Raw genomic sequence first — 15,261 nt, 5'->3', positions numbered from 1 at the left:
ATCACTATTTTTACATTTAAGTCAATTTGGAGGACTTAATATCACCTATGTGGTGTCTGCAACGTTATGGAAAAGTTAAACAAGTGGAAGGAGAACCCTCACTTTCTTTGTCAAGGATTAAGTTTGGGTTAAGCACCTACAATGTGCCAGGCACTGTGCTAAGCCCTGGGGATACAGGGAAAGACACACATGGTCCCTGTTCCTCAAAGAGCTCACAGTCTAATGGAAGAGATGTGATGTAAACAACCAAGTACAAACAAGATACATACACAATAAATTGGAAATGATTATAGAGGGAAGGCACTTCACGTTAAAGGAGATTGGGAATTGCTTCTCATAGAGGGTAGGATTTTAGCTGAGGCTTGAAGGAACCCAAGAGGTACCGACGAGGAGGGGGAGAATTCCAGCTGTGGGGATGGCCAGAGAAAATGGCCAGAATCCCAAAAGGGAGTGTCTTGCACAAGGAATAGGAAAGAGGCTGGTGTCACTGGATTGAAGAGTACATGGAGGTGCTGAGGAAACTGAGGCTCATAGATAAGTGATCTGCCCAAGGTCACACAGTTAGTTATGACAAAGCTAAGACTAGAATGCAGCCATTAGCAGCACTTAATGGAGTTATGGCAGCTTGGCCAACCTGTTTAAACAAGCTGTTGATTGTCAGCGGGAAATAAATGAACATAAGGATATTGGCTCTATTACTGTTTCCTAGAAATGTTTAATGCAGAATGGGAAATGCCAAAGAGCCTAGAAACTGCCTCAGCCAGACATAATCTCATTGCCAAATGGAAAGACATAGCAGCCAAGAGCAACACTGACTTACAGAAGGGGATGGCAAAAACTGCCCCAAATAGTCTTCCTAATGTATGGGTTTTGAACATGTCACTCTTTTGTTCGAAAGCATCCAGTGGCTAAAAGTACACACATTTTTGCCAGGCTAAGGATAGCCTTCATCAGTCTGGCTCCTGCTGACCCTTCTGGCCTTATTTACCACTGTTTCCTTTTCCGCAGCCCTTGTCCACCTAAACTGGGCTATTAGCTATTCCCCAAGCCTGTCATGCTCTCACCTGCCTGAGGACATTTGTTTGTTCAGGCCATCACCCGTCCTGGAATATGCTCTCTTCATTTCTCCCTTTTCTTTCAAGACTCAGTTCAGGTTCCTCTTCCTCCGTCAAGCCCTCTCTGATACCCACAGCTGAGAGTGCTTTCTCCCTCCTCAAATTTTCCAAAAGAACTTAAGGCTAAAAAGGGCAGTGAAGGCACAGGGAGTTCCTCTAGGTGGCTGGGAATGTGGGTGACTTGATTGGAGCAAGAAGAACTGGGATTCCTAGGGGGTCATGGAGAGGAGGACAGTAATAGGCACACCTTAGAAAGGTGTTGTGGCTGGGATGTCACCTACAATCACATCTCTGGGGATTCCTGAAATCTACGAGGAACTGGGACGTTTGTTTTATCCTGTACTTTTCTGTGTTGACCATACCCCACATAGGTCATTCTTTGGTACCTAAACATTTGAAGGAATTGAAAAAAAACAATTCACTATGGCCCTGATACCAATCAACCCAAAGTCCTATGTGAATCCAAGTCCTCTTTAGTTGAAGGGTAGCCCATTATTCGTTGTCCCACACTGCTTCCCATTTTACAGATGAGGAAACTGAGGGTTAGAGAAGTCAAGGGAATCCTGCGTGTTCACACAGCTGTTAAGTGTCAGAGACAGGATTTAAGGCCAGGTCTTCTGACTCTAAGCTCAGCCGCTCATCCACAATGGCGTACTACCTCTAATCATCCACTTGGGTAAAACAAGAAGTGATAAAATGTGTGCATAGTCTAGTCAGGGTCAGCAGACTACAGCCCACAGGCCAGATCCGATCTCCTGCCTGTACTACACAGCCCATGAGATAACAATGGTTTTTACACTTTTAAATAAAGTATTTATAATAAAATCTAGATTATGGCGTGCAGATATATTGGCAGCTTGTTGAATTAATTGATCAGTGTGTGTTTTGGATAATAACCATCCATATTTGTATATTGTCGATATATTGCTGTTCATGTTTTACCATGAAACTGCATATGGATAGTAAGCTGGGCCCAGAATTGATCCCAGGAGTACATTTGAGCAGGAGTATGTTAGAGAAAAGGTCCAATACTTCACATAATTCCAAACTGCCCTCTATTGCAAGAGAACGCATTGTTCACAATAGCATTCTCCCAAAGATGATATATTTTTATAAACCAGATTAATACCAGGGTCTCAGAACTCAAATTCAAAATAATCCAAAGGGCACTGGGGTGATAAAGATTATGCAGATAAGAGGTGCAGAGTGTTCCCAACAGCTCAGACAGAAGAAGTGAGGTATAGAAAAGAAGAGATATAGATGACTAGAAGAGGAGGTACGCTGATAACTGATGACGGATAGCCCAGTTGGTTTGTTGGTATTCTCAAGATATTCAAAGAACAAGAGGAGGTCGCTAAAGTGCTAGTGAAGGAGTTATGTGAAAATATGGATAAAAATTATAGGAGAGGGATGATAGAGATGTAGAGTTGCCAGGACCTCCAAGGTTATCTGATCCAACCCCTTCATTTTACAGATGAGGAAACTGGTCACCAAAAACTGCCACCTGATTATCCCCCCCCCCCCACACACACACACACAACACCCAACTCCAATGTCAGTTACTAGCTGTGTGACCCTGGGCGAGTCACTTAATCCTCTATTGCCTCCCTCCTTCCTACCTCCCCCCCCCCAAAAAAAAGAATTCTTCCCATTCTGAATTTGAGATCTAACTCTTGAATTTATCTTCTCCTAGATATTTTTTCCCAGGAGCAACAGTACAGTTAATTACAGAATTAATACCCAGAGCTAAGGAATCAACTGCATTACTGTCAAGGCTGGGTCCAACATCTGGTTGATAGTGATGTTGCTATGAGGATGGTCTTTATACATTGGCATCAAACTCAAATAGAAATGGGGACCACTAAACAATCCAGAAGGATCCCTGCAGACTACATGTTGACTTAGAAAACTCCATATTAACATTATCTATGTTTTATTATATTTTTATTTATTTTGTTAAATATTTCTCAGTTACGTTTTAATCTGGTTTGTGGGGAAAGGGAAATATTCCAGGGCCTACATATTTGACAACCCTGGTCTTATAGATAAGAAACTGGTAGTTTGTACCTACATTGACTGCTCTGTTCCTAAGCTAATGCTTGTATTCTTTTTAAGAACAACCTTTGCATTGAGGTAAGAGGCAGGATGGTGTGGTGGATAGAGATCTGGCCTTGGAGCTACATTCAAGTCCTGCCTCTAACATACACCTGGGCAAATTGCTTAATTGCTCAGTGCCCAATTATAATTTGCAGATTATAAATTGCAGAGAAGGTGCCAATATATATGGGTAGAGGCGGGTTTCTTCATCTTGAAGTTGCCAACACTCACAAATCATAGTTCCAGCCCTATCTCTCTATTCCTTACATCAAAACAGTTTTTGTTGAACTTGGCAAAAAAAAGGTCATTTTAGAACTTTAGATGGTTCCTGGAGTTTAACTCTAACACAGAGTTGAAGCAGCTGGTCACCCCTGGCTAGCAACAGGAACAGGGAGGAGGAAAATTGCAAGACGGGACTTTCAAATTGCAGTCATTTCCAGTTGCATCCAAATTTTCATGACCTTAGTTGGGGTTTTCTTGGCAAAGACATTGGAATAGTTTGACATTTCCTTCTCCAATTCATTTTACAGATGAAGGTGAAGTGACTTGCCCAAAGTCACACAGTTAGTTAGTATCTGAAGCCAGCTTTGAATTCAGAAAGAGGAGTCTTCCAAGCTCCAGATCCAGCAGTTTATCCAGTACTCCACCTAGCTTCCCCTCAAATTCAGTAGTTTTAGCATTTATTGGAGGGCAAGGGAAATTATTATTTCTTAGAGTGAATTTGGAACTAAATGTATTAATTCCTTAAGGACAGAATTCTGTTTGGTGAATTTGTTAGGCAAGTGTTTTGTATATTTTAAAATTTAGCAACTTTTAACTCTATTGTCAGCTCATGTTTATGTGGCATTTTGCAGTCTATAGAGCACTTTCATCCCCAGTGAGGCAGTCAGTACAAAGATTTTTGGCTCCCATTTTACAGATGAGGAAACTAAGGTTCAAAAAAGATTAAGTATGTCAGAGCTGGGTGAGAGAGGAGCACGGGCTGGTGCAGCCCTGGGGCAGTGGCAGTGGCTGCTTCTGAAACTCTTGGCCCACAGATATTGAGCAGCTGATCAGAGGAGGATTGCAAGGATCTCTTTGCTGGCACTGAGGCAGGATTCTCTTGCTTTGCCTGTCCTTGGATCTGGGTCATAGTTCTGTGTGGCGGTCTTGGGACAAAGAGGAGCACTGACATGGCAGAGCTTGTGGTGGTGCTGGAGAAGGAATCCTCCTCACAGGTCCAAGGCAAAAAAGAGTGCTTGTGGTCATTCATAGACCAGAGCACAAGCCAGGAAAGGAGGAAACCCCTCTCCTTTGATTATACTACCTTGGAAGAACTGAAAATTTATAAATTTCTCTGAAAACAGCTGCACAAAACCCTTGAAACTTGGGACAATATATCCTCCACACTGGAAGCAGAGCCCTACCTTAACAAAGAGTTAAAAAGTCAAGTAATTGGCTGGGAACATGAGCAAACAGCAGAAAAAAATTCATACTATAGGATCTTACTCTGGTGACAAAGAAGATCAAAACATACAACCAGAAGAAGACAACAAAATCAAAGCTCCTACATCTGAAGCCTCCAAGAAAAATATGAATTGGCCATGGAAGAACTCAAAAAAGATTTTAAGAAGCAAGTAACAGAAGTAGAGGAAAAACTGGAAAGAGAAATGAGAGTGATGCAAGAAAATCATGAAAAACGAGTCAACAGCTTGCTAGAGACCCCAAAAAATACTGAAGAAAGTAACACCTTAAGAAATAGCCTAACCTAAATGGCAAAAGAGTTCCAAAAAGCCAATGAGGAGAAGAATACCTTAAAAAGCAAAATTGGCCAAATGGAAAAGGAGGTCCACAAGGTCACTGAAGAGAATAATTCCTTAAAAACTAGAGTGGAGTAAATGGAAGCTAACAACTCTATGAGAAATCAAGAAATTATAAAACAAAACCAAAAGGATGGAAAAAATAGAAGACAATGTGAAATCTCATTGGAAAAGCAACTGATCTGGAAAATAGATCCAGGAGAGAGAATTTTAAAATTATTCGACTACCTGAAAGCCATGATCAAAAAAAAAAAAAGATCCTAGACATCATCTTTCAAGAAATTATCAAGGAAAACTGCCCTGATATTCTCAAACCAGAGGGTAAAATAGAAATTGAAAGAATCCACCAATCACCTCCTGAAAGAGATCCCCAAAGGAAAACTCCTAGAAATATTACAGCCAAAATCCAGAGTTCCCAGGTCAAGGAGAAAATATTGCAAGCATATAGAAAGGAACAATTCAAGTATTGTGGAAACACAATTAGGATAACACAAGATTTAGCAGCTTCTACATTAATATTCCAGAGGTTAAAGGAGATAAGATTACAACCAAGAATCACCTACTCAGGAAACTGAGTATAATTGTTCAGGGAACAAAATGGATATTCAATGAAGTAGATGACTTTCAAGCATTCTTGATGAAAAAACCAGAGCTGAATAGAAAATCTGACTTTCAAATACAAGAGTCAAGAGAAGCATGAAAAGGTAAAACAGGAAAGATAAACCATAAGGGGCTTATTAAAGTTGAACTGTTTATATTCCTACATGAAAAGATGGTATTTGTAACTCATAAGACCTTTGTCAGTATTAGGGTAGTTGGAAGAAATATATATATATAATGTGTATGTGTATGTATATATGTATATATGTACATGTGTGTGTGTATATATATGTATGTATGTGTGTGTATCCACACACACACACACACACACGTAGACACACACATATATATAGACAGAGGGTACAGGATGAGTTGAATGTGAAGGGATGATATCTAAAAAATAAAATTAAAGGGTGAGAGAGAGGATTGTACTGGGAGAAGGAGAAAGGGAAAGGTAGAATGGGGGAAATTCTCTCTCATAAAAGAGGCAAGAAAAAGCTTTTACAGTGGAAAGGAAGAGGGGGGAGGTGAGAGAAATGAGTGAGTCTTACCCTCATTGGATTTGACTTAAGGAGGGAATAACATACACACTCAATTGGGTATGGAAATCTATCTTACCCTACAGGAAAATAGGGAGGAAGGGGATAAAAGAGGGGGGTGATAGAAGGGAGAGCAGATTGGGAGAAGGGGGTGATCAGAAGCAAACACTTGAGGAAGGACAGGATCAAAGGAGAGAATAGAGTAAACTGGGGGGGGATAGGATGGAGGGAAATAAAGTTAATCTCTCACAACATTACTATTCCTGGGAATGTTTTGCATGACTACACGTGTATAAGCTGTATCGAACTGCTTGTTTTCTCAAGGAGAGTGAGTGAGAAAGAAAGAAGGGAGAGAATTTGAAACTCAAATGTTTTAAAAAACGAATGTTAAAAATTGTTTTCACATAAGATATACAGGCAATGGGGTATAGAAATCTATCCTGCCCTATAGGAAAATAGAAGGGGAGAGGGGTAAGGGAAAGGGTGGGAGGTGATAATAGGGAGGGCAGATTGGGGGAAGGGATATTCAGAATGCATGCTGTCTTAGGATGAGGGAGGGGAGAGGGGAAAAATTGGAATTCAAAATCTTGTGGAAGTGAATGTTGAGAACTAAAAAAAAATAATAATAATTAATTAATTAAAAAACATTAAATAATCTGCCTAAGATTACAAAAAGTGGTAGAATTGGAAATTAGGATCTTCCAACTCCAACCAAATTCAGTGCTCTTTTCATTTTACTACCATCCCTGTGGTAAAGGACACTGAGGCACAGCTTCCATTTTTCATGCTGGTTTCCATAACTGTCAGGTTAGCTTTGGAGTGTAGGAGAAGATGGTTGATGAAAGATTTAAAAAAAAAAAAACTCAACTAGGAGTGGGTAGTCTTGTTATTTGTGAGACTGATTCATAAGTTATTAAGATATACCAAAGGTCATATGAATCACAAATATTCACTCATACCTCAAAACAATCCGTTTTTAATCAATCTATGGAAACCATTTCCTGAGTGTAGGATCTTTGAGTCTTTTTCTCTTTTATATTTCCTTTACTTGGGCCTTTATCACAACTCACTTCAGCAAATATTAGATGTTTATTCTGTAAACACCACTGTAGAGTCCCCATTTTCTAGGCATTTACGTTCTACTGGGAGAATACAACATGTCCCCCAATATATAAACATAAAATAATTTGAGGAGATTGAGAGGGCATGTTAAACAAGAGGAAGCAGGAAGGACTTCATGTAATGCAATTCAATAAATATAGATGAAGTGCCTGCTGTGTGCCAGGCACTGTGCAAAGTGCTGGGGATATAAAAGGAGGCAAAAAGACAGCCTCTGCCCTCAGGGAGCTTACAGTCTAGCGGGGGAGACAACATGTAAACAAATATATACAAAACAAGCTATATGTAGGATCAATAGGAAATGATTAAAAGAAGGGAGGCACTGGAATTAAGAGGTGTTGGGGAGGGCTTCCTGTGGAAGGTGGGGTTTGAAGAAAGTCAAGGAGGTAGTCAGAGAGGAGGGAGAGTGTTCCTCCCCTTGGAGGAATAGCCAGAGAGCATGACCCGAACCAAGACATGGAGTATCTTCTTTGTGGAACAGTCAGGAGGCCAGTCACTAGATCAAAGAGTACATGTTAGGGAGTAAGTTGTAAGAAAACTGGAAAGGTTGTTATTGTTGTGTTGTTCAGTCATTTCAGTTGTGTTCGACTTTCTGTGACCCCATTTGGAGTTTTTTTTTGTTTTGTTTTTTTGGTTAGGCAGTGGGTTTAAGAGACTTGCCCAGGGTCAGACAGCTAATAAGTATTATGTGTCTGAGACTGGATTTGAACTCATTGAACTCAGGTCCTCTTCAATCTAGGGTCGGTGCTGTATCCACTGCGCCACCTAGCTGCCCCCATTTGGGATGTTCTTGACAGAGATACTGGGGTAGTTTGCCATTTCCTTCTCCAGCTCATTTTACAGATGAGGAAACTGAGATAATCAAGGTTAAGTGACTTGCCCAGGGTCACACAGCTGGTAAATGTCTGAGGGCAGATTTGAACTCAGGAAGACGAATCTTCCTGACTCCAGGCAGTGTTCCATTCACCGAATCACTCTTTTGAAATATATTGAAGCATAGTTATCAGACTATTTAAAAAAAAACAAAACAACTAAGTTCATTGATCCCAGGTTAAGATTCTCTCTGCTATATGATAAAATAATTAAGGCAGGTGTTTGGCCAACTGCCTAATTATCAATATCCCCATATTGTTTTTACACTGTAAATTCCATTTCTATTTTTCCCCCACAACTTAATTCAGCAAGTTCCCCATTTTCAAGGAGTTTACATTCTATTCAGAGAATGCAGCATGAGTTTACATTCTATTCTGAGAAGGAACAAATACAAAATAATTTGAGGAGATTAAGAGGGTACTTATAAGTAGAGGAAACAGGAAGGGGTTCATGTAGGAGGCCATACCTGAACTGGACCTAGATGGAAGTGAAAACTTTTAGTTTCCTGTGGAGACACAGAAGCAAAAGGAGGAATGCCCAGTTCTGGGAACTAACAGTAGATCAGTGTGACTGGAATAAAGAATGTGTGGAGGAGAGTAATGTGAAATAGGCCTGGAAACGTGGGTGGTAACAAGATCATGCAAGGCTTTAAACGGCTAAGGATTTTGTTGTTTATTCTAGAGGTAATAAGGAGCTACTGGAGGTTTTTCAGCAGTAGAAGGACATGGTGAAAGCCTGTGTGTTTCAGATTTTGATTTGGCAGCTGTGTGAAGGGTGAATTGGAGAGAGAAAAGACTGGAAGAGGGGAGACCAATTAGCAAGCCACTGCCGTAGTCCAGGCAAGAGACGATGAAGGCTTGGACTAGGGTTGTGGCCTGTGTGGATGAAGAGAAGGGCATTAGTGGGAGAAATATTATTCAGGTAGGATTGTCAGGAGTTGAACATTGTTTAGATGTGGGAGGATAAGGTGGAGGATGAAGTCAAGAATGACTTCAGGTTGCAAATCTGAATGATGAGAAGAGTGGTGATGACCTCAGAGGAAACGAAGGAAAGAGTGGGCTTAAGGGAGAAGATAAGAAGCAATGTAGCAGAGTGGAAAGAGTGATGAGTTTGGATTTAAGAGGACATGGATTTGCTTCCCACCTTAGACATTTATTTATTAAATGTCTGATCTTGGGCAAGTTATCTGATCTCTAACAATAATAACGTAATGATAAGCCAACATTTATATAACACTATGTGCCAGGCACTGTGATAAGTGTTTTATAATTATGATCTCATTTTACCCTCACAATAACCCTGGGAGGAAGGCTCAATGATAATCCCCATTTTACTGATGAGAAAACTGAGGTTAAGTGACTTGCCCAGGATCACATAGCTAGTGAATGTCTAAAGCCACATTTGAATGTCAGTCTTCCTGACTCAAGGCCCAGCTCTCTGTCCGCTGCACTACCTTATTTTCCTCATTTGCAAAATGAAAAGCTAGACTATGTGGCTACTGTAGTTCCTTCTGATTCTAATTCTTTTCTTCTTTGATCCTGTAATGAGTTCCATTTCGGGGCCTGTTGAATTTGAGATGCCAGAGTAGTCCTTATATCTGGGTAGAGTTGTTTGGCAATCAGTTTAGTGATACAGACCTGAAGATGAAGAGAGAAAGAGATCAGGGCTTAGCATATAGCTGTGATAATTGATTCCATGGGAGTTGATAAAATTGAAGACAGACAGAGGAACAGAAGGAAGGGGCGGGGAGAGAGGGAGGGAGGGATGATTCAACAAACATTATTGATGAAGATCGCTCAAACAAAAGGATAAGGAAGAAAGAGCAGTGTTACAAAACCCAAGGGAGAAAAGAGTATGAAGGAGATGGTCACCATTATCTGCAGAAAGGTCAAGGAGAATCAGGATTAAGAAAAGGCCACAAATTTAACCTCAGAGAAAAGAGTTTCTGTTGAATGGTAAGTTTGGAGGTCATGTGACTAGACTTTGGGAAATGAAACGGGAGCAGTTACAGCTCTTTCTGGGAGTTTGACTATGAAAATGGAAAGGGATGTTTGACAGTAGTTCAGTAAGATGACCAGACCAGATAAAAGGTTTTATTTTGTTTTGTTTTAAATGGGTAAACATGGGTATATTCTATTATGACAGAGAGAGAGAAATTGAGGAGGAGTCTAGGGGGTGGGGAGGCCAAGCACACAAGTTGAGGGGTTGGCTTTGTCAAAGAAAAGTACCACACATATCTCCTTTTGAGACTGGAGCAAAGGAGGAAAGAATAGAGGTGACAGAGGCTTTGAGGTATAGAGTAAGGGAGAAGAGGGAACTTATAATAGATAGCCTCTATTTTTTTGAGTGAAGTGGGAGGGAAGGTCATCTTCTGAAAAAGGAGGCAGAGTTAGGGAAGGGGGGTTTTGTAAAAGACTTGAGAATCATAAGAAAGGTACCTTAAAGTCCATCCTCTTCATTTTACAAATGGGGAAACTGAGTCACAGAGAGGTCAAGTGACTTGCCCAGGGTCACATAGTAACCTATTTCTCCCTGCCTCCAAGTTTAATGCCCTGTTCTGTATGCCATGCTGCCTCATTTGGAACCGGAACAGTCTCTGTATGGGGTATCATATAGGTCTAATCAGGAAAGAACAGCAGGATTACCATGCAGCAGTAAGGGCCTGGGGTTACAAATTAGTAATGGACCCCATTGGCACAGTTGCATATTTTCTCCAAAAACATACAAGTAAGATCAAAGAATGTGGATGGGATAATACTGGGTCATACTTTTAATATGTGTATACATGCTCTTTTTAATGAATTGCAGAGATCATTTGACTAAAAATTAGCAGTGAAAGTATGATCATGTTAGGATGGTTAATTATGAATTCTTTGTTGAGTATTGGGACAGAAGTTTTGTCCCTGGGCATACAGTGCTGAGACTCTGAAAGAATTAAAAGTGTTTATGCTATTGGCAAATAGATTTTTTTTTTTACTTCTTTGATAAACTGAAATATTTTTTCCTTCATTTCTGGACCTATCTGTGCTTTAACATTTTTAGTCTAAATAATTGTCTTTTTTTCCAGTTTTCTGTTTTTCTTCTTTTCTCTAGCATTTCTCAAATTACTGTCAGGCAGCTAGGATTTGCTATATTTTGGAATGATTATTTTCTGTCAATGACTCAAACCTATTCCTTTGAATTCTCTCTAAAAGACTTTCATATTGAGAAATTGTTGAATAGTAATGTCAGCTAGAATGGTGGAATGTTTTGTTGTGTTTTTTGATGATAAGCTTTAAAATTGAACATGTAATTGCTTTTGAACCTAAAACGTTGATCCCTTGGGTAAGGAATTTTACCATGAAGTACTTGAATTTTGCATAACTTTTGGCAGATACTTGTTGAATAATCTTATGACTTCTCACTTTTATGTCATGTAGCAACTCTATAGAAAGAAGCCAGGTTTGCCCATCACATTTGCAAAACTGTCTCAAAATTTGGACAAAAATCGCTACAAAGATGTGCTGCCTTGTGAGTATCAAATGTCAATGTTTGACTACTTCAACCCTCTCCTTTTATTGTCCCCTCCCACACTATCTCCCGGTATTGTTGGTAACTCACTTAACCCTTCTTAGCTTTAATTTTCTCCTATGTCAAACTGTCTAAATTATGTCAAAATGGATAGATGACCATATGAGGTAGCCACTATAAGTATCTATATGAGAGGATCAAGTATATATGTAAAGTAGTTTGTCTTTGAAACACTAAATAAGTATGGGCCATTGTTACTAAGTGTGATACAGAGAAATTGATTTTTCTGGACTGAGTGTGGTATAGTGCTGTAATGTCAGACTCAAAGAAACACACTCACACACACACACACACACACACACACACACACAGACTAAACGACTGAATAACAACAACAGCCCTGAGCAAGTCTCTCACTTCATTTCTTGGGGCCTCCATTCCCTCATCTATAAAATGATGAATTCTTTGGTCTCTGACAGCTCTAAATCATTTGATCTTATCCAACCCAACATTATGTATTTAGTTCTTCCTATATGATGCCTATGGTCATTACCCAAGTGCCAGGTACAGAGGGGGTCAGCATGGAAAAATCTAGAAGAGGAAAGGCTTGGATTCCTATATGACTTAGGCAAGTTACTTCAATTCTCAAGGCCTTAGATAATTGTCTCCTTTTTTAAAACAATTTCTGGTTTTCTCTTAACTATTGTGGGAGTATCTGCAAATACCACAGTCTTTGTACTGTTTGTTTCTATCTTTATACTGTAAGGATAGCCTTTATGCTACTAACAATCCTTTGGAGCAAAAAAGATAAAGATAGTTACAAATTGAACTGTTTCCTAATGAAATAAAAATTTTCTCTTTTTAATAGATGATACCACTCGGGTATTATTGCAGGGAGATGAAGATTATATTAATGCAAGTTATGTGAATGTAAGTCAAATCTATATCTTTTTTAAAAAAGAATACTCACAATAGCATTCTCTTAAGTATTTTCTTATAATATCAATTGTAATTATATGTTTCATCTTAAATAATGGAAAAAAGCCACCACACCTGTTTAATACACAGTAATCTAAGTTCTCACACTGGCTCTTTCACTTTTTATCTGTGTAGCTTTGGATAAGACGTACCACTTCTCTCAAACTTTTTTGTTTCTCCATCTAAAACATAAGGGTTGAACTAGTTGAGCTCTAAAGTCCATTAAGTTTTTGGTTTTTAATATTTTATTTTTTCCCAATTGCATGCAAAAACAATTAACATTTTTTTTTATTTTGAGTTCCAAATTCTCTCCCTCCTTACTCCCCTTCCTGAGATAATAAGCAATTTAATATAGGTTATACATGTGCAGTCATGCAAAACATTTTCATATTAGTCATGTTGTGAAAGAGAACACAAACGAAAACATTTATACATATAGACAGACACACACACGCACACACACACACACAAAATAAAGTGAAAAGTAGTATGCTTCAATCTGTAGTCAGAATCCATTAGTATTTTTCTCTGGTGGTAGATAGCATTTTTCATGAGTCCTTTAGAATTGTCTTGGATCTTTGTATTGCTGAAAATAGCTGAGTCCTTTACAGTTGATCCTCATACAATATTGCTATTTCAGCATTCTCCTGGTTCTGCGCACTTTGCTCTGCATCAGTTCATGTAAGTCTTTCCAGGTTTTTCTGAAATTATCCTGCGTGTCATTTCTTATCGTCCAATAGTATCCCATCACAATCATATACCAGAACTTGTTCAGCCGTTCCCCAGTTGATGGACATCCCCTCAATTTCCAATTCTTTGCCACCACTAAAGGAGTTGCTATAAATATTTTTGTACAAATAGATCCTTTACTCTTTTTTGAAAAATCTCTTTGGAATACAGACCTAGTATTGGTATGCACAGTTTTATAGGCCTTTGGGCATAGTTCCAAATTGCTCTCCAGAATGGTCAGATCAGTTTAAAACTACACCAACTAGTGTCCCATTTTTCCTACATCCCCTTCAACATTTATCATTTCTATTTCCTGCCATATTAGCCAATCTGATAGGTGTAAGGTGGTAACTCAGAATTATTTTAATTTGCATATCTCTGATTGATAGTGATTTAGAGCATTTTTTCATATGACTATAGATAACTCTGATTTCTTCATCTGAAAACTGCCTGGTATATTCTTTGACCATTTATCACTTGGAGGGAAATGCTCTATATATTTGAGAAATGAGGTCTGTAATCAGAGATGCTTGCTGTAGAAAAAAATTTTCCCAGCTTTCTGCTTTCCTTCTAATCTTAACTGCGTTGGTTTTGTTTGTGGAAAAACTTTTAATGAATATAATCAAAATTATCCATTTTACATCTTGTCATGCTCTCTATCTCTTGTTTGGTCATAAATTCTTCCTTTATCAACACAGATCTGACAGGTAAACTATTCCATGCTCCCCTAGTTTGCCCATGGTATCCCCCTTTATGTCTAAATCATGTACCCATTTTGAAGGTCCATTAAGTTTCTAACATTCTGTGGGGCATGTAAACCTCTCTTAAAGAAGACTAAGAGGATTAGGGACAAAGCTGAGAGGTAAGAAAGCCCAGATAACTCCCCAAAAAAGTTCCAGATGAAATGTTGATGGGGAAACACAAGGAAGATCTACAATTGTTCCATTTTCAGCCTGCATCAACGCAGGGAGCCAGCCTGTGGACCCCAGAGAAGGAATCTAGCCAAGAAGGCTGGCGAAGACCTTTTCAACACAGATTAGAGCGTAAGGTGGCAACTAAATCATTAAAATGACATGTCCACAACCACATCTCTCTGATGCTAGACTGGAGCCTTATAACCTTCTAGTACAGATTGAGCTGCAGGCTGAGGTTACGTGTCAGGGAAGAGACCACAAACCAGAGGTTCACCTACAGTTCCATCAATGTAAAGATGTGGAAATTTCCAACTAAGACTAGGTGAGACTGGGGCCGGGCCTAAGAGGTGTCTATTGGAGCTCCATTGAAGGGTAAGCCTGATGCTTCTGAGTTACCCAGATCATGTACTAGGGTTTGGAGTCTGCAGAGCTCAGACTGGGAGGGCAGTGATCAGACCACTTAGGGTACTGAAAGTGTGCTAATTGGCTGTTCTTGAGCCACCTCTGAGACTCTTGAAGAACACAGTGTATAACACCCAGAAAAAAACCCACTGCAGAACCCCAGATCATCCAGAAGCAGACGTAGCCTATCCCTAAGACAAAGTTCAAATTTAGGAAAAAAGGCTAAAAAATAAAAATAAAAAAGACACTGACATTGAGCATACATATACACACATACATGTATATGTATGTGTACATACATACATATATATACACATACATGCATATATATATATACACACACACACACACACACACACACACAGACCCTCAAGACACAAACCCAGAAAAATAGAATCACTGTAACATCTACATACAAAGCCTTAAACAAGGCACAGTTTGGCTGTAAGGTCAACTAGGATCCTGAAAGATGAAGCAAGAGTTAAAAAATAATATTATAAATGAAATAAATGTACTAGAGGAAAGAGTTAGAAATGAAATGAGAATTCAAATGGGAAAAATTCAACATTAAAAACTTGGGGTTTTT

At 39.2% G+C, this 15,261-nt stretch overlaps 1 protein-coding gene across 4 annotated transcripts in view; it reads left to right on the top strand.

Annotated features, from left to right (window-relative positions):
- The window catches only part of PTPN3 (protein tyrosine phosphatase, non-receptor type 3), a 287,103-nt gene that overhangs the window by 251,390 nt on the left and 20,452 nt on the right, over positions 1-15,261 (top strand). For all 4 annotated transcript variants that reach the window (XM_027859060.1, XM_027859063.1, XM_027859062.1 and 1 more), the window contains exons 20-21: positions 11,562-11,652; positions 12,521-12,582. In XM_027859060.1, the coding sequence (XP_027714861.1) occupies positions 11,562-11,652; positions 12,521-12,582 (153 nt within the window). The remainder of the gene's footprint in view (positions 1-11,561; positions 11,653-12,520; positions 12,583-15,261) is intronic.

The sequence above is a fragment of the Vombatus ursinus genome, unplaced genomic scaffold (assembly GCF_900497805.2).
Source record: "Vombatus ursinus unplaced genomic scaffold, bare-nosed wombat genome assembly UNPS02014158.1, whole genome shotgun sequence".
In the NCBI taxonomy this organism is placed as follows: Eukaryota; Metazoa; Chordata; class Mammalia; order Diprotodontia; family Vombatidae; genus Vombatus; species Vombatus ursinus.
Note: the sequence above shows the minus strand (reverse complement) of the source record. Positions and strands in the feature narration are given on the sequence as shown.